The 24,872-nt window shown below is 41.7% G+C and overlaps 1 protein-coding gene across 1 annotated transcript in view; it reads right to left on the reverse strand.

Moving 5' to 3' along the window:
* Positions 1-24,872, reverse strand: part of LOC139765858 (uncharacterized) — a 378,458-nt gene that overhangs the window by 86,936 nt on the left and 266,650 nt on the right. Inside the window, exons 14-17 of the mRNA XM_071693716.1 lie at positions 23,163-23,342; positions 14,784-14,987; positions 12,470-12,618; positions 2,293-2,463 (exon numbers count right to left, since the gene is read on the reverse strand). Of these exons, the coding sequence (XP_071549817.1) occupies positions 2,293-2,463; positions 12,470-12,618; positions 14,784-14,987; positions 23,163-23,342 (704 nt within the window). The remainder of the gene's footprint in view (positions 1-2,292; positions 2,464-12,469; positions 12,619-14,783; positions 14,988-23,162; positions 23,343-24,872) is intronic.

The following is a 24,872-nucleotide window of genomic DNA, read 5'->3' on the forward strand; positions in this document are numbered from 1 at the left end:
GCTCAAATTACAAAGGTATAAGTTTGTTGAGAATTCCTGGTAAATTATATGGGAGGGTATTGATTGAGAGGTTGAAGGAATGTAAAGAGCATCAGATTGGGGAAGAGCAGTGTGGTTTCAGAAGTGGTAGAGGATGTGCGGATCAAGTGTTTGCTTTGAAGAATGTATGTGAGAAATACTTAGAAAAGCAAATGGATTTGTATGTAGCATTTATGGATCTGGAGAAAGCATATGATAGAGTTGATAGAGATGCTCTGTGGAAGGTATTAAGAAAGTATGGTGAGGGAGGCAAGTTGTTAGAAGCAGTGAAAAGTTTTTATCGAGGATGTAAGGCATGTGTACGTGTAGGAAGAGAGGAAAGTGATTGGTTCTCAGTGAATGTAGGTTTGCGGCAGGGGTGTGTGATGCCTCCATGGTTGTTTAATTTGTTTATGGATGAGGTTGTTAGGGAGGTGAATGCAAGAGTTTTGGAAAGGGGCAAGTATGCAGTCTGTTGTGGACGAGAGAGCTTGGAAAGTGAGTCAGTTGTTGTTCGCTAATGATGCAGCGCTGGTGGCTGATTCATGTGAGAAACTGCAGAAGCTGGTGACGGAGTTTGGTAAAGTGTGTGAAAGAAGAAAGTTGAGAGTAAATGTGAATAAGAGCAAGGTTATTAGGTACAGTAGGGTTGAGGGTCAAGTCAATTGGGAGGTAAGTTTGAATAGAGAAAAACTGGAGGAAGTGAAGTGTTTTAGATATCTGGGAGTGGATTCGGCAGCGCATGGAACCATGGAAGCAGAAGTGAACCACAGGGTGGGGGAGGGGGTGAAAATTCTGGGAGCCTTGAAGAATGTGTGGACATCGAGAACATTATCTCAGAAAGCAAAAATGGCTATGTTTGAAGGAATAGTGGTTCCAACAATGTTGTATGGTTGCGAGGCGTGGGCTATGGATAGAGTTGTGCAGAGGAGGGTGAATGTGCTGGAAATGAGATGTTTGAGGACAATATGTGGTGTGAGGTGGTTTGATCGAGCAAGTAATGTAAGGGTAAGAGAGATGTGTGGTAATAAAAAGAGTGTGGTTGAGAGAGCAGAAGAGGGTGTTTTGAAATGGTTTGGTCACATGGAAAGAATGAGTGAGGAAAGATTGACCAAGAGGATATATGTGTCAGGGGTGGAGGGAACGAGAAGTGGGAGACCAAATTGGAGGTGGAAAGATGGAGTGAAAAAGATTTTGAGTGATCGGGGCCTGAACATGCAGGAGGGTGAAAGGCATGCAAGGAATAGAGTGAATTGGAACGATGTGGTATACCCGGGTCAACGTGCTGTCAATGGATTGAATCAGGGCATGTGAAGCATCTAGGGTAAACCATGGAAAGTTCTGTGGGGCCTGGATGTGGAAAGGGAGCTGTGGTTTCGGTGCATCAATACATGACAGCTAGAGATTGAGTGTGAACGAATGGGGCCTTTGTTGTCTTTTCCTAGCGCTACCTCGCACACATGAGGGGGGAGGGGGTTGTTTTCCATGTGTGGCAAGGTGGCGATGGGAATGAATAAAGGCAGACAGTATGAATTATGTTTTGTTTTTTTTCTTTTTGCTTTGTCGCTGTCTCCCGCGTTTGCGAGGTAGCACAAGGAAACAGACGAAAGAAATGGCCCAACCCACCCCCATACACATGTATATACATACGTCCACACACGCAAATATACATACCTACACAGCCTTCCATGGTTTACCCCAGACGCTTCACATGCCCAGATTCAACCCACTAACAGCATGTCAACCCCGGAATACCACATCAATCCAATTCACTCTATTCCTTGCCCTCCTTTCACCCTCCTGCATGTTCAGGCCCCGATCACACAAAATCTTTTTCACTCCATCTTTCCACCTCCAATTTGGTCTCCCACTTCTTCTCGTTCCCTCCACCTCCGACACATATATCCTCTTGGTCAATCTTTCCTCACTCATTCTCTCCATGTGCCCAAACCACTTCAAAACACCCTCTTCTGCTCTCTCAACCACACTCTTTTTACTTCCACACATCTCTCTTACCCTTACGTTACTTACTCGATGAATTATGTACATGTGTATATATGTATATGTCTGTGTGTGTATATATATGTATACATTGAGATGTATAGGTATGTATACTTGCGTGTGTGGACGTGTATGTATATACATGTGTATGTGGGTGGGTTGGGTCATTCTTTCGTCTGTTTCCTTGCACTACCTCGCTAATGCGGGAGACAGCGACAAAGCAAAATAAATAAATATAAATAATGACTATAGTTATTAATTGATCTTACTTACACTCCTTTATCAGACGAAGAAGGACCAGGGTGAAAGTGCCCTACTTCTACATAATGATCCTCTTGAAACTGCCACACTATGATATCTGTTAATCTTGAAGCACCTGAAGTGAAGTTGATGTGCCCTGACACTCCATTAAAGGATACTGATGATATTTTCTTCATGAAAGCCCTGAAAAATAATCATTTCAAACATATTTTTAGGAATCAATACATAAACTTTTACTTTACTGAAAATGGCAACAATTCATAACTTTACCCTTGAAGAGTTAGTGGTAAACATATACTTCGTACCATATCTAAATAATGTCATTACTTAAATGAGTATGACAGCAAAACTTCATATCCCTGAATAGAAAGATGTCCTATGAAGCACACCATATGTAGAATACAGAAAACAAAAAGTGGAAAATATAAATAAAAGCTTTAATCTTACGAAAAAAAAATACAACAGAAGAGCCAAGTGAGGATTTTTCTCTAAAGCCAAGTTGTTTGTTCATCAAGATACCTTACTAAAGAGGGAAATTGCACACTGGCAAGAAAGACAGAGGCAAGAAAGAATACTTCCCACGCATTCCTCACGTGTCATACAAGGTGATTAAAGGGGACGGGAGCGGGGGCTAGAAACCCTCCCCTCCTCATATTTTGACTTTCTAAAAGGGGAAACAGAAGGAGGAGTCACGCAGGGAGTGCTCATCCTCCTCGAAGGCTCAGATCGGGGTGTCTAAATGTGTGTGGATGTAACCAAGATGAGAAAAAAGGAGAGACAGATAGTATGTCGGAGGAAAGGAACCTGGATGTTTTGGCTCTGAGTGAAACAAAGCTCAAGGGTAAAGGGGAAGAGTGGTTTGGGAATGTCTTGGGAGTAAAGTCAGAAGTTAGTGAGAGGACAAGAGCAAGGGAAGGAGTAGCAATACTCCTGAAACAGGAGTGGTGGGAGTGTGTGATAGACTGTAATAAAGTAAACTCTAGATTGATATGGGTAAAACTGAATATGGCTAAAACTGAAAGTTGATGGAGAGAGAGATGGGTGATTATTGGTGCATATGCACCTGGGCATGAGAAGAAAGATCATGAGAGGTAAGTGTTTTGGGAGCAGCAGAATGAGTGTGTTAGTAGTTTTCATGCACAAGACCGGGTTATAGTGATGGGTGATTTGAATGGAAAGGTGAGTAATGCAGCAGTTGAGGGAATAATTGGTATACATGGGGTGTTAAGTGTTGTAAATGGAAATGGGGAAGAGCTTGTAGATTTATGTGCTGAAAAAGGACTGGTGATTGGGAAGACCTGGTTTAAAAAGAGAGATATACTTAAGGATACGTTACGTAAGTAGGAGAGATGGCCAGAGAGCGTTACTGGATTACGTGTTAATTGATAGACGCACGAAAGAGACTTTTGGATGTTAATGTGCTGAGAGGTGCAACTGGAGGGATGTCTGATCATTATCTTGTGGAGGCGAAAGTGAAGATTTGTAGAGGTTTCCAGAAAAGAAGAGAGAATGTTGGGGTGAAGAGAGTGGTGAGAGTAAGTGAGCTTGGGAAGGAGACTTGTGTGAGGAAGTACCAGGAGAGACTGAGTACAGAATGGAAAAAGGTGACAACAAAGGAGGTAAGGGGAGTGGGGGAGGAATGGGATGTATTTAGGGGGAACAGTGATGGCTTGCACAAAAGATGCTTGTGGCATGAGAAGCGTGGAAGGTGGACAGATTAGAAACGGTAGTGAGTGGTGGGATGAAGAAGTAAGATTATTAGTGAAAGAGAAGAGAGAGGCATTTGGACAATTTTTGCAGGGAAATAATGCAAATCAGTGGGAGATGTATAAAAGAAAGAGGCAGGAGGTCAAGAGAAAGGTGCAAGAGGTGAAAAAGAGGGCAAATGAGAGTTGAGGTGAGAGAGTATCATTAAATTCTAGAAAGATTAAAAGATGTTTTGGAAGGAGGTAAATAAAGTGCATAAGACAAGGGAACATATGGGAACTTCAGTGAAGGGGGCTAATGGGAAGGTGATAACAAGTAGTATTGATGTGAGAAGGAGATGGAGTGAGTATTTTGAAGGTTTGTTGAATGTATTTGATGACAGAGTGGCAAATATAGGGTGTTTTGGTCGAGGTGGTGTGCAAAGTGAGAGGGTAGGGAAAATGATTTGGTAAACAGAGAAGAGGTAGTAAAAGCTTTGCGGAAGATGAAAGCCGGCAAGGCAGCGGGTTTGGATGGTATTGCAGTGGAATTTATTAAAAAAGGGGGTGACTGTATTGTTGACTGATTGGTAAGGTTATTCAATGTATGTATGATTCATGGTGAGGTGCATGAGGATTGGCGGAATGCTTGCATAGTGCCATTGTACAAAGGCAAAGGGGATAAGAATGAGTGCTCAAATTACAGAGGTATAAGTTTGTTGAGTATTCCTGGGAAATTATGTGGGAGGGTATTGACTGAAAGGGTGAAGGCATGTACAGAGCATCAGATTGGGGAAAACCAGTATGGTTTCAGAAGTGGTAGAGGATGTGTGGATCAGGTGTTTGCTTTGAAGAATGTATGTGAGAAATACTTAGAAAAGCAAATGGATTTGTATGTAGCATTTATGGATAAATGAAGGTAAACCATGGGGTAAACCATGGAAAGCTGTGTAGGTATGTATAGTTGCGTGTGTGGACGTATGTATATACATGTGTATGGGGGGGGGTTGGGCCATTTCTTTCGTCTGTTTCCTTGCGCTACCTCGCAAACGCGGGAGACAGCGACAAAGTATAAAAAAAAAAAAAAAAAAAAAAAAAAAAAAATTATGGATCTGGAGAAGGTATATGATAGAGTTGATAGAGATGCTCTGTGGAAGGTAATAAGAATATATGGTGTGGGAGGCAAGTTGTTAGAAGCAGTGAAAAGTTTTTATCGAGGATGTAAGGCATGTGTACGTGTAGGAGGAGAGGAAAGTGATTGGTTCTCAGTGAATGTAGGTTTGTGACAGGGGTGTGTGATGTCTCCATAGTTGTTTAATTTGTTTATGGATGGGGTTGTTAGGGAGGTGAATGCAAGAGTTTTGGAAAGAGGGGCAAGTATGAAGTCTGTTGTGGATGAGAGAGCTTGGGAGGTGAGTCAGTTGTTGTTCACTGATGATACAGAGCTGGTGGCTGATTCATGTGAGAAACTGCAGAAGCTGGTGACTGGGTTTGGTAAAGTGTGGGAAAGAAGAAAGTTGAGAGTAAATGTGAATACGAGCAAGATTATTAGGTACAGTAGGGTTCAGTGTCAAGTCAATTGGGAGGTAAGTTTGAATGGAGAAAAACTGGAGGAAGTGAAGTGTTTTAGATATCTGGGAGTGGATTTGGCAGTGGATGGAACCATGGAAGTGGAAGTGAATCATAGGGTGGGGGAGGGGGCGAAAATCCTGGGAGCCTTGAAGAATGTGTGGAAGTTGAGAACACTATCTCGGAAAGCAAAAATGGATATGTTTGAAGGAATAGTAGTTCCAACAATGTTACATGGTTGCGAGGCGTGGGCTATGGATAGAGTTGTGCGCAGGAGGGTGGATGTGCTGGAAATGAGATGTTTGAGGACAATATGTGGTGTGAGGTGGTTTGATCGAGTAAGTAATGTAAGGGTAAGAGGGATGTGTGGTAATAAAAAGAGTGTGGTTGAGAGAGCAGAAGAGGGTGTTTTGAAATGGTTTGGTCACATGGAGAGAATGAGTGAGGAAAGATTAACCAAGAGGATATAGGTGGAGGGAACGAGGAGAAGTGGGAGACCAAACTGGAGGTGGAAAGATGGAGTGAAAAAGATTTTGAGTGATCGGGGCCTAAACATGCAGGAGGGTGAAAGGCATGCAAGGAATAGAGTGAATTGGATCGATGTGGTATAACGGGGTCGACATGCTATCAATGGATTGAACCAGGGCATGTGAAGCATCTGGGGTATACCATGGAAAGTTCTGTGGGGCCTGGATGTGGAAAGGGAGCTGTGGTTTCAGTGCATTATTACATGACAGCTAGAGACTGAGTGTGAAAGAATGTAGCCTTTGTTGTCTTTTCCTAGCGCTACCTCGCACACATGAGGGGGGAGGGGGTCGTTATTTCATGAGTAGCTAGGTGGCGATGGGAATAAATAAAAGCAGACTATGAATTATGTACATGTGAATAAATGTATATGTCTGTGTGTGTGTATATATATATATATGTATATGTTGAGATGCATAGGTATGTATATTTGCGTGTGTGGACGTGTATGTGTATATACATGTGTCTGTGGGTGGGTTGGGCCATTCTTTCATCTGTTTCGGAGATTATGTTCTCAACTTCCACACATTCTTCAAGGCTCCCAATATATATATATATATATATATATATATATATATATATATATATATATATATATATATATATATACTGGGGATGGGGAGAAAGAATACTTCCCACATATTCCGTGCGTGTCGTAGAAGGCGACTAAAAGGGAGAGGGAGCGGGTGGCTGGAAATCCTCCCCTCTCTTCTTTTTTTTTAATTTTCCAAAAGAAGGAACAGAGAAGGGGGTCACGTGAGGATATTTCCTCTAAGGCCCAGTTCTCTGTTCTTAAAGCTACCTCGCTAATGCGGGAAATGGCAAATAGTATGAAAAAGAAATATATATATATATATATATATATATATATATATATATATATATATATATATATATATATATATATATATATATTTTTTTTTTTTGCTTTGACGCTGTCTCCCGCGTTTGCGAGGTAGCGCAAGGAAACAGACGAAAGAAATGGCCCAACCCACCCCATACACATGCCTTGATTCAATCCACTGACAGCACGTCAACCCCGGTATACCACATCGCTCCAATTCACTCTATTCTTTGCCCTCCTTTCACCCTCCTGCATGTTCAGGCCCCGATCACACAAAATCTTTTTCACTCTATCTTTCCACCTCCAATTTGGTCTCCCTCTTCTCCTCGTTCCCTCCACCTACGACACATATATCCTCTTGGTCAATCTTTCCTCACTCATCCTCTCCATGTGCCCAAACCATTTCAAAACACCCTCTTCTGCTCTCTCAACCACACTCTTTTTATTTCCACACATCTCTCTTACCCTTACGTTACTCACTCGATCAAACCACCTCACACCACACATTGTCCTCAAACATCTCATTTCCAGCACATCCATCCTCCTGCGCACAACTCTATCCATAGCCCACGCCTCGCAACCATACAACATTGTTGGAACCACTATTCCTTCAAACATACCCATTTTTGCTTTCCGAGATAATGTTCTCGACTTCCACACATTCTTTAAGGCCCCCAGAATTTTCGCCCCCTCCCCCACCCTATGATCCACTTCCGCTTCCATGGTTCCATCCGCTGCCAGATCCACTCCCAGATATCTAAAACACTTCACTTCCTCCAGTTTTTCTCCATTCAAACTCACCTCCCAATTGACTTGACCCTCAACCCTACTGTACCTAATAACCTTGCTCTTATTCACATTTACTCTTAACTTTCTTCTTCCACACACTTTACTAAACTCAGTCACCAGCTTCTGCAGTTTCTCACATGAATCAGCCACCAGCGCTGTATCATCAGCGAACAACAACTGACTTACTTCCCAAGCTCTCTCATCCCCAACAGACTTCATACTTGCCCCTCTTTCCAAAACTCTTGCATTTACCTCCCTAACAACCCCATCCATAAACAAATTAAACAACCATGGAGACATCACACACCCCTGCCGCAAACCTACATTCACTGAGAACCAATCACTTTCCTCTCTTCCTACACGTACACATGCCTTACATCCTCAATAAATATATAAATATATATTGTACAAAGGCAAAGGGGATAAGAGTGAGTGCTCAAATTACAGAGGTATAAGTTTGTTGAGTATTCCTGGTAAATTATATGGGAGGGTATTGATTGAGAGGGTGAAGGCATGTACAGAGCATCAGATTGGGGAAGAGCAGTGTGCTTTCAGAAGTGGTAGAGGATGTGTGGATCAGGTGTTTGCTTTGAAGAATGTATGTGAGAAATACTTAGAAAAGCAAATGGATTTGTATGTAGCATTTATGGATCTGGAGAAGGCATATGATAGAGTTGATAGAGATGCTCTGTGGAAGGTATTAAGAATATATGGTGTGGGAGGAAAGTTGTTAGAAGTAGTGAAAAGTTTTTATCGAGGATGTAAGGCATGTGTACGTGTAGGAAGAGAGGAAAGTGATTGGTTCTCAGTGAATGTAGGTTTGCGGCAGGGGTGTGAGATGTCTCCATGGTTGTTTAATTTGTTTATGGATGGGGTTGTTAGGGAGGTAAATGCAAGAGTTTTGGAAAGAGGAGCAAGTATGAAGTCTGTTGGGGATGAGAGAGCTTGGGAAGTGAGTCAGTTGTTGTTCGCTGATGATACAGCGCTGGTGGCTGATTCATGTGAGAAACTGCAGAAGCTGGTGACTGAGTTTGGTAAAGTGTGTGGAAGAAGAAAGTTAAGAGTAAATGTGAATAAGAGCAAGGTTATTAGGTACAGTAGGGTTGAGGGTCAAGTCAATTGGGAGGTGAGTTTGAATGGAGAAAAACTGGAGGAAGTGAAGTGTTTTAGATATCTGGGAGTGGATCTGGCAGCGGATGGAACCATGGAAGCGGAAGTGGATCATAGGGTGGGGGAGGGGGCTGAAAATTCTGGGGGCCTTGAAGAATGTGTGGAAGTCGAGAACATTATCTCGGAAAGCAAAAATGGGTATGTTTGAAGGAATAGTGCTTCCAACAATGTTGTATGGTTGTGAGGCGTGGGCTATGGATAGAGTTGTGCGCAGGAGGATGGATGTGCTGGAAATGAGATGTTTGAGGACAATGTGTGGTGTGAGGTGGTTTGATCGAGTGAGTAACGTAAGGGTAAGAGAGATGTGTGGAAATAAAAAGAGCGTGGTTGAGAGAGCAGAAGAGGGTGTTTTGAAGTGGTTTGGGCACATGGAGAGAACGAGTGAGGAAAGATTGACCAAGAGGATATATGTGTCGGAGGTGGAGGGAACGAGGAGAAGAGGGAGACCAAATTGGAGGTGGAAAGATGGAGTGAAAAAGATTTTGTGTGATCGGGGCCTGAACATGCAGGAGGGTTAAAGGAGGGCAAGGAATAGAGTGAATTGGAGCGATGTGGTATACCGGGGTTGACGTGCTGTCAGTGGATTGAATCAAGGCATGTGAAGCGTCTGGGGTAAACCATGGAAAGCTGTGTAGGTATGTATATTTGCGTGTGTGGACGTATGTATATACATGTGTAGGGGGGGATTGGGCCATTTCTTTCGTCTGTTTCCTTGCGCTACCTCGCAAACGCGGGAGACAGCGACAAAGCAAAAAAAAAAAAAAAAAAAAAAAAAAAAAGTTTCTTTGGAAGGAGGTTAATAATAAGTGTAAAACAAGAGAACAAATAGGAATATCTGTGAAGGGGCAAAGTGGGAGGTGGTAACCGGTGGTGATGAACTAAGAAGGAGTTTGAGTGAGTATTCTGAAGGACTGTTGAATGTGTTTGATGACAGGGTGGCAAACATAGGGTGTTTGGGTCAAGGTGGTATGTGAAGTGAATAGAGTGATGGATTGTGGTGTGGTAAAATGAAACAAGATGGTGAAAGCCTTAAGTAGGATGAAATGTGGCAAGGCGGCTGGAATGAATGGTATTGCGGTTAAATTTATAAAGAAAGGGGGTGAATGTACAGTATTGTTGAATGGTTGATAAGGATTTTCAATGTATGCATGGATCATGGTGAGATAATGTCTGAAGATTGGCGGAATAAATGTACAGTGGTGCTGTATAAAGATATAGGTTTATATAAAGGTGAGTGTCCAAACTACACAGGTTTACTGAGTGTACCTGGTAAGATGTATGGGCGGGAAGAAAAAAGTCTGCCTAAGTATTCCTTGTGTCTCAGAGAAAGCAACTAAAGAGGGAAGGAGCAGGGAGCTGGAACCCCCCATCCTTCTTGTATTTCAATTTCAAAAAGAAAGAACAGAAGAGGGAGCCTAGCTTAGAATGCTCATCCTCCTTGCAGGCCCATACTCGGGTGCAGAAATGAGGGTGGATGTAGCCAAGATGAGAAGAGAGGAGAGATAAAGAGTAGGTTTGAGGAAGGAAACCTGGATGCTCTGGCTCTGAGTAAAACGAAACTCAAGGATAAAGAGGAAGAATGGCTTGGAAATATCTTAGGAGGAGAGTCAGGGGTTGCTCAGGCAACAAGAGATAAGGGAGGGGTAGCACTACTGTAGCAGGAGTTGTGGGAGTGTCTAAGAGTGTAAGGTAGTAAATTCCAAGTTGATGTGGGTAAAAATGAAAGTTGATGATGAGCATTGGGTGATTACTAGTGCTTCTGCACCAGGCCATAAGAAGAAAGATCATGAGAGGCAAGTGTTTTGGGAGCAGCTGAGTAAGTTTGTCATCAATTTTGATGTAAAAGACCAGGTATAAGTAATGGGTGATTTAGCTGTGAAGGTGAGTAATGTGGCAGTTGAGGGTATAACTGGAGGGTATGGGGAATTCAGTGTTTTGCATGGAAATGGTGAACAGCTTGTGGAATTCTATGCTGAAAAAGGACTGGTGAGTGAGAATACCAGGTTCGAAAGGAGGGATATACACAAGTATACGTATACTATCTCATAAGTACTTATGTGGGACATGAAGGCAGACAAGTATGAAAGAAATTAAGATACATCTAAAGTGACTGAAAAGTTACCTTTGGCAAGGCTGTATCACTGTGAGTACAGTCTCACTCTGAAGGAGTTCACTATCCCTTTTACTGAACAGCCTTGGGCTGCAAGAGCCTCTGGAAAGAGATCCTGGGTAGCACCAGGATTCTTTCACAGAAATTGTTCCTTGGGTAATTATATATAAAAACATTAAAATATATACAGTGAAATGGCTATCTTGAATACTGATTAATCAATGTCACATCTCACCACACTACAGTGTTTGTGCTTGGATTGAATCATCTCTATGTTCAGCAAAGAGATGGCCAAACATCAATATGGTTGGGTTTGAGTGGCAAAACTTTGAAGCTGGGACTGTTCTAATGTCATATCTAAAACCTATTTAGCTATACTTTTTGTTTAACAACGGGGAAGAGAAGAAGCAATGAGAGACGGAAGAGGGGTTAACTTCTCCTCAAAAAGTAGCAAACGTAATAAAAGCTATTTCTGATATGAAGACAGGATGGAGATATGGTAATGAGAGTCATTATAATTTATAACAGAGACATGGTGGCTAGTGGCAAGCCTGTTGGCAGATGATACTGTGTTGTTTGCAGAGAGTGAAGAGGAGTTGCAGAAGGTTGTAAGTGTGTCTTATGATGTGTGTAAGCAGAGGAGATTGAAAGTAAATCCAAGTAAAAGTAAAGCAATGCTGCTTGAAAGGAAACAGAGTGAAAGTATGGATTTTGTAAAAACATAAAGAGTGAAAGAAGAAAGTGTACTAAATTAAGCTGTGGATATGGGGGAGAAAAGACTGGAAGAAGTGAGGGAATTTAAGTAACTCAGAGCTGTTTTGGGTAAGTGTGGCGGTATGGAAGGAGAAATAATGGAAAAAGCAGTACAGGGTAGAAGAGTAATTGGGTCTCTTAATAGAATAATAAAAGGTAGAGGTGGAAGTATGGAAGTAAAGAGAGGACTAAGGGACAGCATAGTCCTCCCAACTCTGACCTATGCAAATAAATCATGGACATGGAATGAGGCACAGAGGTAAAGAATCTAGGCTGTGGAAATGAGCTATTAAAGAGCATGTGGTGTGACTCGATGGAATGAAGAAAGAAATTAAAGATGTGGTATGACAAGGAATGCAAAGGGAATGTATTATGGAGCGATAGAAAGGGTGAATTGTAATACTTTGAGGTGGTTTGGGCATATGGAAAGAATGCAAGACTGAGAGTTTACAAGAAGAGTGTATGATAGTACAATTAAAGGGGTTGGTGTGCATAGAAGACCACCTGAGGCAAGGGCAAAGAAGGTGGAGGAATACCAGAGGGAGAAAAACAGAGGAAGAATGTGTGGAATGGTGTATACAAGGGAGGCATGTAAGAACAGGGATAAATGGAGACTCTTTTGCCACGGCCATCACTTGATGGGAGTTTCCAGAGGGAACAGGCATCAGAGATATATATAGATAGTACAGTTTTATTGAGAAAATCAGATGAATTTGAAAATATAAATGCTGTATAATAACTTACTGTGTAGTGTTTGTTGCCCTGAGGTCAGCAGCATAAAACTGATCCTCCTTATAGAGTTTATCCAGAGCAAGTGCATAGGTCCACACAGCATCATAAGTAAAGCCAGCATAGTCTGATTCTGTTCCATTAATTAAGGAGGTTTGCACTCTCTGTAATAAAAAGGTGAAGAGGTAAATCAGTCTTTATATAACAGAACATATTAAACAATCTTCAAATACACTGGTAAAAATGTAGGCTCTGAAATCCCAGCCTGAGCCTTCAAAGTGGCTGAGCACTTCCTGCTTGGCTACTTCTTCTGTTCCATCTATGACACAAGGAATACAGAGGAATAATTTTTCTCATATATCCCATATTCATTATACTTTAAAATATTTGACAGCTTCCTGAGTTAATATGGTGAGAACAATACAGGTTAAGAGCTACTCAAATACATCCTCTACCTACTTAATAGATCATGAGGGCAACCCCTTATGAGAAACCCAGTTGGTGTAAAGGTCAACCCTCAAGTTAGTAACACTTTCTTCTGTAGATGGAGGGAAGGACATGGCCTATGAGTGTGTGTGTGCCAGGATGCCATTCAAAATGGTGACGGTGGAGGTAGTGATGGGAGTGTTTAGATGTATAATCATTAATCAATTCAGGCCTCTATTGCAAGCTGCGAATAATATCCTGATCTTAAAATAACTTCACTCCCAGCACTTTTGCTTTGCCCTACTTATTTCTATTTTTGCTTCATAAAATACTGCCTAGTATGTATGTGTCACCTATCAGCATACACTTCTCTAACTCTCTCCACTCTTCCCTCCTTACCTTGTTACCTTGTCATCCCTCTCATACGGTGGCACTGGTTGTCTCCCACTCCCCTACCTCACTCAAGTCACTAGTGAAAGCTTTGAAGTAGCAAGTCGATGCTCCCTGGGTCACACCTCATGGAAAAAGAGGATTGACAATGCTGACTGTCCTGGTTGGAAGTGGAGGCAGCTGTAGCTTCAGCCTCTTGCCAGTAAACTGAAGAATACTAAATTAAGTATGTTGATTCATTTGGCAACTATAAAATATGGATCAGTGTGATAGCTTGCTCCCCTGCAGAAGTGTACATCACAAATTCTTAACCTTCCAATTGCTAAGGTTAATTTGGCTATGTCATATATGAAGTATGGCTAAACAATAACCAAACCACTGCTGTCAATGTTCATCATCAGTCAGTCCACCATCCATCACTTTGGCATGCAACATAACCTTGGTCATTACTTGAAAAGTCCACATCAGATACTCCTGAAACTTTGTAACATTGTTTACCAGTATCTAAGAATCTGCATGGCATAAAAGCTATAGCTTCAGTTTAGATTTTGCCTGAGTTAGGTCCCTCACAATAAGGTTTAAATTGGAACCTAACATCCCACATAACTTGAAAAAATTATGCCTTATGCCATGGAAATTAATATTCATGTTTTTTATATTTTCCAAACATTTCCATCCATTCCTATTTCATTCTAAAATTCTCAATAACTGCTGCACTATAGGTGATACTAATGTTCCATAGAATACCCTTCTAATTAGTTATACTATCTGATAATCTCAATAATTGTCAGCAGGTATCCTTTAGCAGGAACACTGCAATCACAAGTATCCTAGTGTCATTCAATATTTCATGAAGACTGTTCTATGCAACAGCAGCAGTGAAGGCCTCCAACTCTCCACTCGCTTTTGTAATCATGTTCATGGTGCACTATCTCATCCATTATCACTTGCAGCTGTTCATAAGAGATTTTGATTTTCCACTCCAATATTTGTAGTTGGTGCACAAGCAATTGTTTCATTTCCAATTACTTATAATTCAGTCTTTTTCTTGGTGGTTTTTCACTGTAAGGCATACAATGCCTCTATTTCCCTGTATCCTTTTCCAGGTACACAAAACCAGTGTACCTCATCTTCCCTTCCACAGGAAAAGACTACACATTATCTTCGTCTTGATTTCACCTCTGACTTTCAATCATGTTTCTTGAAGCACCATTATATCCACTCTCAATTAGTCTTACCTTCACCATATTCTTTACTTGCTCTTAACAACCTTCGCATATTCCATGTACTGATTTTATAGTGCAGTTTCCATGGAAATAAATACCTCAGTTTCTCAGCAATTTGTCAAGTAGAGGTCTGTGACTTTGAGGCATGATTATCAGCAACAACAAGTTTTAAGATTCATCAACTGGTAAGGATAATGAGCCTGTTAAATATCTAACATATTATATTATAATTATATTACTGCATCATAATAAAAGAAAGATAATACAATGACTCTAGCTTTACCTACCTCACTATATTTCTTCCTCCACTCTTGCACTGTTATTCCTTCCTGCATAATGTCTGAATCTTCAGCAAAGTACTTGTAAGAAAGAGACATATGGCCCTGAAGAGCCTCATGCATCACAGCAGTTGAGCACTTGCTATAACTTGGCAAACTGTCAGTATCATACCAATTTTTTGAGTACCAGTGTGGCAAAAACCAAAGGAAATTCTGGGGAAACAAAATTTCTGAGCTTTAACAAACTGATTTGCTCTAAATTGTAGTATATCATTTCATCAATTAAAAAACAAAAAAATATAGAAAATGAATCTGCAGAATAAAAGATTCATCAAACCTTGAAATAGTTTTATGAAGATACACCAGCTTCATATTTGTGTGTAATTTCCCAAGTTAGCAAGGTAGCAACAGGAGCAGACAAAAATTACCTCATTCGCTCACATCCATTTTCTGACTGCCACATGTAATGCACTGAAACAATAGCCCCCTATATACAACTAGGGCCCAGAATCCTTTCCATGGTTTCATCTGCTCCTATAATTTTGCCAAAAGGCATGGCTAGCACCTAGCACGTGCCACTGAAAAATCTAGTGTTAGAAGAATGAGTCGTGTGAGTTAAGTGTTGTCAAGGGTTATGTGTGACAAGGAGAGATTGTAGTTTGTGGACAGAATGCCAAAGTCCACAGGTGGGAGAGGCAGAAAGAAAAGACAGCTAACTGGGTCAGAGGAGTGCAACTTGACAACTTGTAGGCTCATTATGCAACCATCACTAACAATTTAATACCTAGACAGGTAGTACCAGTAATACATCTTTCTGGTCAGTGACAGCCTACCAACTACTATCTGTGTGTGGGTTTCACTCCAAAACCATACTACCTATCTCTCGTTTCTTCTCATCTTGGTTACATCCAAACACATGTAGACACTTCAGCCTGAACCTTCAAAGAGGATGAGCACTCCCCACTTGGCTCCTTCTGTTCCATCTTTTAGAAACTGAAAAACAAGAAGGGGAAGGTTCCAGCCCCCTGTTCCCACCCACTTTAGCCTACTCCTATGACATTCGAGGAACACATCCTCTGAACTCCAATTCTACTTCCATTTCTCTGTATGTTTCCTTCACTCTGACCTAATAACCTATCCTTGGCTTACCTAACTATTTTAAAATGATAATTCTGACTTTTCCATGCACTATACCTGTTAGCATTATATATGAAGCACTGTACTTACATGATTACACTATCAGGAGATAAAGTCATTTTCATAGATTTTGTGGGTTTTAAAGGGCCAATCTCTCTTCTATTAAAAAAAATCTGACAATCTGGAATGGGTTAGGTCTCAAGTTTTTTTTTTTTTTTTTTTTTTTATACTTTGTCGCTGTCTCCCGCGTTTGCGAGGTAGCGCAAGGAAACAGACGAAAGAAATGGCCCAACCCCCCCCATATACATGTATATACATACGTCCACACACGCAAATATACATACCTACACAGCTTTCCATGGTTTACCCCAGACGCTTCACATGCCTTGATTCAGTCCACTGACAGCACGTCAACCCCGGTATACCACATCGCTCCAATTCACTCTATTCCTTGCCCTCCTTTCACCCTCCTGCATGTTCAGGCCCCGATCACACAAAATCTTTTTCACTCCATCTTTTCACCTCCAATTTGGTCTCCCTCTTCTCCTCGTTCCCTCCACCTCCGACACATATATCCTCTTGGTCAATCTTTCCTCACTCATCCTCTCCATGTGCCCAAACCACTTCAAAACACCCTCTTCTGCTCTCTCAACCACGCTCTTTTTATTTCCACACATCTCTCTTACCCTTACGTTACTCACTCGATCAAACCACCTCACACCACACATTGTCCTCAAACATCTCATTTCCAGCACATCCATCCTCCTGCGCACAACTCTATCCATAGCCCACGCCTCGCAACCATACAACATTGTTGGAACCACTATTCCTTCAAACATACTCATTTTTGCTTTCCGAGATAATGTTCTCGACTTCCACACATTCTTCAAGGCCCCCAGAATTTTCGCCCCCTCCCCCACCCTATGATCCACTTCCGCTTCCATGGTTCCATCCGCTGCCAGATCCACTCCCAGATATCTAAAACACTTCACTTCCTCCAGTTTTTCTCCATTCAAACTCACCTCCCAATTGACTTGACCCTCAACCCTACTGTACCTAATAACCTTGCTCTTATTCACATTTACTCTTAACTTTCTTCTTCCACACACTTTACCAAACTCAGTCACCAGCTTCTGCAGTTTCTCACATGAATCAGCCACCAGCGCTGTATCATCAGCGAACAACAACTGACTCACTTCCCAAGCTCTCTCATCCCCAACAGACTTCATACTTGCCCCTCTTTCCAAAACTCTTGCATTTACCTCCCTAACAACCCCATCCATAAACAAATTAAACAACCATGGAGACATCACACACCCCTGCCGCAAACCTACATTCACTGTACATTCTCAGTGAATGTAGGTCTCAAGTATTCTATATTATTAATAGCCTCCTGTAATTACCAATTTGTTAAATATTTGTACAGTATAGGGTGGGCATTCTACATTCATGGGCTGTCATTTCTAAAACTTTATCTCTACACAACTTATTGAACTTTCGTCTTTACTGTCTTTAAAGTAGAAGTCTTGACATGGTCAAAAGCATGCCCCAATCATGGCCATCTCAGATGAAAGTCAAGTTAAAATATATGAGGAAAAAAGAATGCACAGAGAATCAAGTTTGTGCACCTAAGGTTTTGATAGACCTAATTCTTAAAGGCAAAAATGGTTAAAGGCAGCAGGAAAGGAGGTATTACAACAGTCATTCCTCATGTTCCAGGTCTCCATATAGAAACTATGGGAAGCAGCAGCCAAACATGTGCTACAGGTCCAGATTGCGTTGGATGGGACACAGGCAGGGAGCTCACAAGAGCAACTGCCAATATAACACCTGTAGATCAGAAAGAGGGAACTGGATGGTAGAACAGATGTGAATACAGGAGAGATAACAAAGCAGAGAGCTTTGATTCCAATATAATTACAAGAAACTGGAAGAGCTACCACAGATATGTTGCAGTACTCCAAACTGAGGCTAATGAGGCCCCTGTCAAACTGGAATGGGTACCCACAAGAAAAATGAGTGAAAAATCAATGCAACACACCAAACTCATAGAAAGTAAACTGTAATATATTCACATGGACTTTCTAAAACAGAATGGTGGATGTAGTTATGCCAAAAGCATTTACATTAGAGCAAAGCTGAATTATGGAGTTTTGAAGCTACAGTAAGAATCTTCAGATATTCAGAAAGAGATATAAATTATGTTTCTGTACTGGGAGTGGATCTGGCAGCGGATGGAACCATGGAAGCGGAAGTGGATCATAGGGTGGGGGAGGGGGCGAAAATTCTGGGGGCCTTGAAGAATGTGTGGAAGTCGAGAACATTATCTCGGAAAGCAAAAATGGGTATGTTTGAAGGAATAGTGGTTCCAACAATGTTGTATGGTTGCGAGGCGTGGGCTATGGATAGAGATGTGCGCAGGAGGATGGATGTGCTGGAAATGAGATGTTTGAGGACAATGTGTGGTGTGAGGTGGTTTGATCGAGTGAGTAACGTATGGGTAAGAGAGATGTGTGGAAATAAAAAGAGCGTGGTTGAGAGAGCAGAAGAGGGTGTTTTGAAGTGGTTTGGGCACATGGAGAGAATGAGTGAGGAAAGATTGACCAAGAGGATATATGTGTCGGAGGTGGAGGGAACGAGGAGAAGAGGGAGACCAAATTGGAGGTGAAAAGATGGAGTGAAAAAGATTTTGTGTGATCGGGGCCTGAACATGCAGGAGGGTGAAAGGAGGGCAAGGAATAGAGTGAATTGGAGCGATGTGGTATACCGGGGTTGACGTGCTGTCAGTGGATTGAATCAAGGAATGTGAAGCGTCTGGGGTAAACCATGGAAAGCTGTGTAGGTATGTATATTTGCGTGTGTGGACGTATGTATATACATGTGTATGGGGGGGGTTGGGCCATTTCTTTCGTCTGTTTCCTTGCGCTACCTCGCAAACACGGGAGACAGCGACAAAGTATAATAAAAAAAAAAAATACTTATAAATTCAAACAGGTTGCTTTTCCCAAAATTGCAATGTTGTAAAGACCCAAATTAAGAAAGGACACATGTTAAGTGTAATAAAAAATAATATATATCAGACTGAGGAGAGGTGGGAAACTGAAGAAGTATGAAGAGAGGAATTGTCAGTGTTAGAGTGAATGGGATTGAAAGTAAAAGACAGATCATTTATGGAGAGAAGAAAGAGGGTAGGCAATACGACAGAGACCTGAAGGACATCAATGTTGGCAGGTTAAGAGGGAAATATACCTTACTTCATTTCATTCATCCTCTTTTCTGATATTTAAGATGTATGCTGCTTCATGCATTCAGTCCACAGTGGTGCACAGTGTTGCATATTTCCTTGGCAATTATACTTCTATGTAAATTCTAATCTAGGTATCAATTCAAATAAAAAGATTATCATCAAAGACCTTCAAAGTGAGAAATTTAATGTAAAAATTAAATACCTGATGTCCAGTCATCTGCAAATGATAGGCATCACATATGACATCTCGCGCAACATCTTGGTAAAAATCCCCAATGAGAATGTAATATTTCTTGTCCTTCAAGTGCTGTAGATACTGAGTCATGTCAGGTGTTTTTCTCTCCTGGGGATACTTCAACATATACAGTGAGATGTTGCTCTCCTACAAAATACAACAGGAAAAGATACAGAATTAATCATGTGCAGCAATAAAACAGTATATTTCATAAACAATTGAAAGCTATATCAAAACTGCCATGGTGCAATAGCTGCCTCTCATATTTACCATTCATATTTATTATTTATTTTGCTTTGTCACTGTCTCATGCGTTAGCGAGGTAGCGCAAGGAAACAGACGAAAGAATGGCCCAACCCGCCCACATACACATGTATATACATACATGTCCACACACGCACAATATACATACCTATACATCTCAATGTACACATATATAAACACACACAGACATGTACATATATATACACATGTACATAATTCATACTGTCTGCCTTTATTTGCTCCCATCGCCACCTCGCCACACATGGAATAACAACCCCCTCCCCCCTCATGTGTGCGAGGTAGTGCTAGGAAAAACACCAAAGGCCCCATTCGTTCACACTCAGTCTCTACCTGTCATGTAATAATGCAACAAAACCACAGCTCCCTTTCCACATCCAGGCCCCACACACTTTCCATGGTTTACCCTAGACGCTTCACATGCCCTGGTTCAATCCATTGACAGCACGTCGACCCCGGTATACCACATCGCTCCAATTCACTCTATTCCTTGCACGCCTTTCACCCTCCTGCATGTTCAGGCCCCGATCACACAAAATCTTTTTCACTCCATCTTTCCACCTCCAATTTGGTCTCCCACTTCTCCTCGTTCCCTCCACCTCTGACACATATATCCTCTTGGTCAATCTTTCCTCACTTATTCTCTCCATGTGACCAAACCATTTCAAAACACCCTCTTCTGCTCTCTCAACCACGCTCTTTTATTTCCACACATCTCTCTCACCCTTACATTACTTACTCGATCAAACCACCTCACACCACATATTGTCCTCAAACATCTCATTTTCAGCACATCCACCCTCCTGCGCACAACTCTATCCATAGCCCACGCCTCGCAACCATACAACATTGTTGGAACCACTATTCCTTCAAACATACTCATTTTTGCTTTCCGAGATAATGTTCTCGACTTCCACACATTCTTCAAGGCCCCCAGAATTTTCGCCCCCTCCCCCACCCTATGATCCACTTCCGCTTCCATGGTTCCATCCGCTGCCAGATCCACTCCCAGATATCTAAAACACTTCACTTCCTCCAGTTTTTCTCCATTCAAACTCACCTCCCAATTGACTTGACCCTCAACCCTACTGTACCTAATAACCTTGCTCTTATTCACATTTACTCTTAACTTTCTTCTTCCACACACTTTACCAAACTCAGTCACCAGCTTCTGCAGTTTCTCACATGAATCAGCCACCAGCGCTGTATCATCAGCGAACAACAACTGACTCACTTCCCAAGCTCTCTCATCCCCAACAGACTTCATACTTGCCCCTCTTTCCAAAACTCTTGCATTTACCTCCCTAACAACCCCATCCATAAACAAATTAAACAACCATGGAGACATCACACACCCCTGCCGCAAACCTACATTCACTGTACATTCTCAGTGAATGTAGGTCTCAAGTATTCTATATTATTAATAGCCTCCTGTAATTACCAATTTGTTAAATATTTGTACAGTATAGGGTGGGCATTCTACATTCATGGGCTGTCATTTCTAAAACTTTATCTCTACACAACTTATTGAACTTTCGTCTTTACTGTCTTTAAAGTAGAAGTCTTGACATGGTCAAAAGCATGCCCCAATCATGGCCATCTCAGATGAAAGTCAAGTTAAAATATATGAGGAAAAAAGAATGCACAGAGAATCAAGTTTGTGCACCTAAGGTTTTGATAGACCTAATTCTTAAAGGCAAAAATGGTTAAAGGCAGCAGGAAAGGAGGTATTACAACAGTCATTCCTCATGTTCCAGGTCTCCATATAGAAACTATGGGAAGCAGCAGCCAAACATGTGCTACAGGTCCAGATTGCGTTGGATGGGACACAGGCAGGGAGCTCACAAGAGCAACTGCCAATATAACACCTGTAGATCAGAAAGAGGGAACTGGATGGTAGAACAGATGTGAATACAGGAGAGATAACAAAGCAGAGAGCTTTGATTCCAATATAATTACAAGAAACTGGAAGAGCTACCACAGATATGTTGCAGTACTCCAAACTGAGGCTAATGAGGCCCCTGTCAAACTGGAATGGGTACCCACAAGAAAAATGAGTGAAAAATCAATGCAACACACCAAACTCATAGAAAGTAAACTGTAATATATTCACATGGACTTTCTAAAACAGAATGGTGGATGTAGTTATGCCAAAAGCATTTACATTAGAGCAAAGCTGAATTATGGAGTTTTGAAGCTACAGTAAGAATCTTCAGATATTCAGAAAGAGATATAAATTATGTTTCTGTACTGGGAGTGGATCTGGCAGCGGATGGAACCATGGAAGCGGAAGTGGATCATAGGGTGGGGGAGGGGGCGAAAATTCTGGGGGCCTTGAAGAATGTGTGGAAGTCGAGAACATTATCTCGGAAAGCAAAAATGGGTATGTTTGAAGGAATAGTGGTTCCAACAATGTTGTATGGTTGCGAGGCGTGGGCTATGGATAGAGATGTGCGCAGGAGGATGGATGTGCTGGAAATGAGATGTTTGAGGACAATGTGTGGTGTGAGGTGGTTTGATCGAGTGAGTAACGTATGGGTAAGAGAGATGTGTGGAAATAAAAAGAGCGTGGTTGAGAGAGCAGAAGAGGGTGTTTTGAAGTGGTTTGGGCACATGGAGAGAATGAGTGAGGAAAGATTGACCAAGAGGATATATGTGTCGGAGGTGGAGGGAACGAGGAGAAGAGGGAGACCAAATTGGAGGTGAAAAGATGGAGTGAAAAAGATTTTGTGTGATCGGGGCCTGAACATGCAGGAGGGTGAAAGGAGGGCAAGGAATAGAGTGAATTGGAGCGATGTGGTATACCGGGGTTGACGTGCTGTCAGTGGATTGAATCAAGGAATGTGAAGCGTCTGGGGTAAACCATGGAAAGCTGTGTAGGTATGTATATTTGCGTGTGTGGACGTATGTATATACATGTGTATGGGGGGGGTTGGGCCATTTCTTTCGTCTGTTTCCTTGCGCTACCTCGCAAACACGGGAGACAGCGACAAAGTATAATAAAAAAAAAAAATACTTATAAATTCAAACAGGTTGCTTTTCCCAAAATTGCAATGTTGTAAAGACCCAAATTAAGAAAGGACACATGTTAAGTGTAATAAAAAATAATATATATCAGACTGAGGAGAGGTGGGAAACTGAAGAAGTATGAAGAGAGGAATTGTCAGTGTTAGAGTGAATGGGATTGAAAGTAAAAGACAGATCATTTATGGAGAGAAGAAAGAGGGTAGGCAATACGACAGAGACCTGAAGGACATCAATGTTGGCAGGTTAAGAGGGAAATATACCTTACTTCATTTCATTCATCCTCTTTTCTGATATTTAAGATGTATGCTGCTTCATGCATTCAGTCCACAGTGGTGCACAGTGTTGCATATTTCCTTGGCAATTATACTTCTATGTAAATTCTAATCTAGGTATCAATTCAAATAAAAAGATTATCATCAAAGACCTTCAAAGTGAGAAATTTAATGTAAAAATTAAATACCTGATGTCCAGTCATCTGCAAATGATAGGCATCACATATGACATCTCGCGCAACATCTTGGTAAAAATCCCCAATGAGAATGTAATATTTCTTGTCCTTCAAGTGCTGTAGATACTGAGTCATGTCAGGTGTTTTTCTCTCCTGGGGATACTTCAACATATACAGTGAGATGTTGCTCTCCTACAAAATACAACAGGAAAAGATACAGAATTAATCATGTGCAGCAATAAAACAGTATATTTCATAAACAATTGAAAGCTATATCAAAACTGCCATGGTGCAATAGCTGCCTCTCATATTTACCATTCATATTTATTATTTATTTTGCTTTGTCACTGTCTCATGCGTTAGCGAGGTAGCGCAAGGAAACAGACGAAAGAATGGCCCAACCCGCCCACATACACATGTATATACATACATGTCCACACACGCACAATATACATACCTATACATCTCAATGTACACATATATAAACACACACAGACATGTACATATATATACACATGTACATAATTCATACTGTCTGCCTTTATTTGCTCCCATCGCCACCTCGCCACACATGGAATAACAACCCCCTCCCCCCTCATGTGTGCGAGGTAGTGCTAGGAAAAACACCAAAGGCCCCATTCGTTCACACTCAGTCTCTACCTGTCATGTAATAATGCAACAAAACCACAGCTCCCTTTCCACATCCAGGCCCCACACACTTTCCATGGTTTACCCTAGACGCTTCACATGCCCTGGTTCAATCCATTGACAGCACGTCGACCCCGGTATACCACATCGCTCCAATTCACTCTATTCCTTGCACGCCTTTCACCCTCCTGCATGTTCAGGCCCCGATCACACAAAATCTTTTTCACTCCATCTTTCCACCTCCAATTTGGTCTCCCACTTCTCCTCGTTCCCTCCACCTCTGACACATATATCCTCTTGGTCAATCTTTCCTCACTTATTCTCTCCATGTGACCAAACCATTTCAAAACACCCTCTTCTGCTCTCTCAACCACGCTCTTTTATTTCCACACATCTCTCTCACCCTTACATTACTTACTCGATCAAACCACCTCACACCACATATTGTCCTCAAACATCTCATTTTCAGCACATCCACCCTCCTGCGCACAACTCTATCCATAGCCCACGCCTCGCAACCATACAACATTGTTGGAACCACTATTCCTTCAAACATACCCATTTTTGCTTTCCGAGATAATGTTCTCGACTTCCAAACATTCTTCAAGGCTCCCAGAATTTTCGCCCCCTCCCCCACCCTATGATTCACTTCCGCTTCCATGGTTCCATCCGCTGCCAGATCCACTCCCAGATATCTAAAACACTTCACTTCCTCCATCTTTTCTCCATTCAAACTTACCTCCCAATTGACTTGACCCTCAACCCTACTGTACCTAATAACCTTGCTCTTATTCACATTTACTCTCAACTTTCTTCTTTCACACACTTTACCAAACTCAGTCACCAGCTTCTGCAGTTTCTTACATGAATCAGCCACCAGCGCTGTATCATCAGCGAACAACAACTGACTCACTTCCCAAGCTCTCTCATCCACAACAGACTGCATACTTGCCCCTCTTTCCAAAACTCTTGCATTCACCTCCCTAACAACCCCATCCATAAACAAATTAAACAACCATGGAGACATCACACACCCCTGCCACAAACCCACATTCACTGAGAAACCAATCACTT

This window comes from Panulirus ornatus, chromosome 56 (genome assembly GCF_036320965.1).
Source record: "Panulirus ornatus isolate Po-2019 chromosome 56, ASM3632096v1, whole genome shotgun sequence".
Lineage (NCBI taxonomy): Eukaryota > Metazoa > Arthropoda > Malacostraca > Decapoda > Palinuridae > Panulirus > Panulirus ornatus.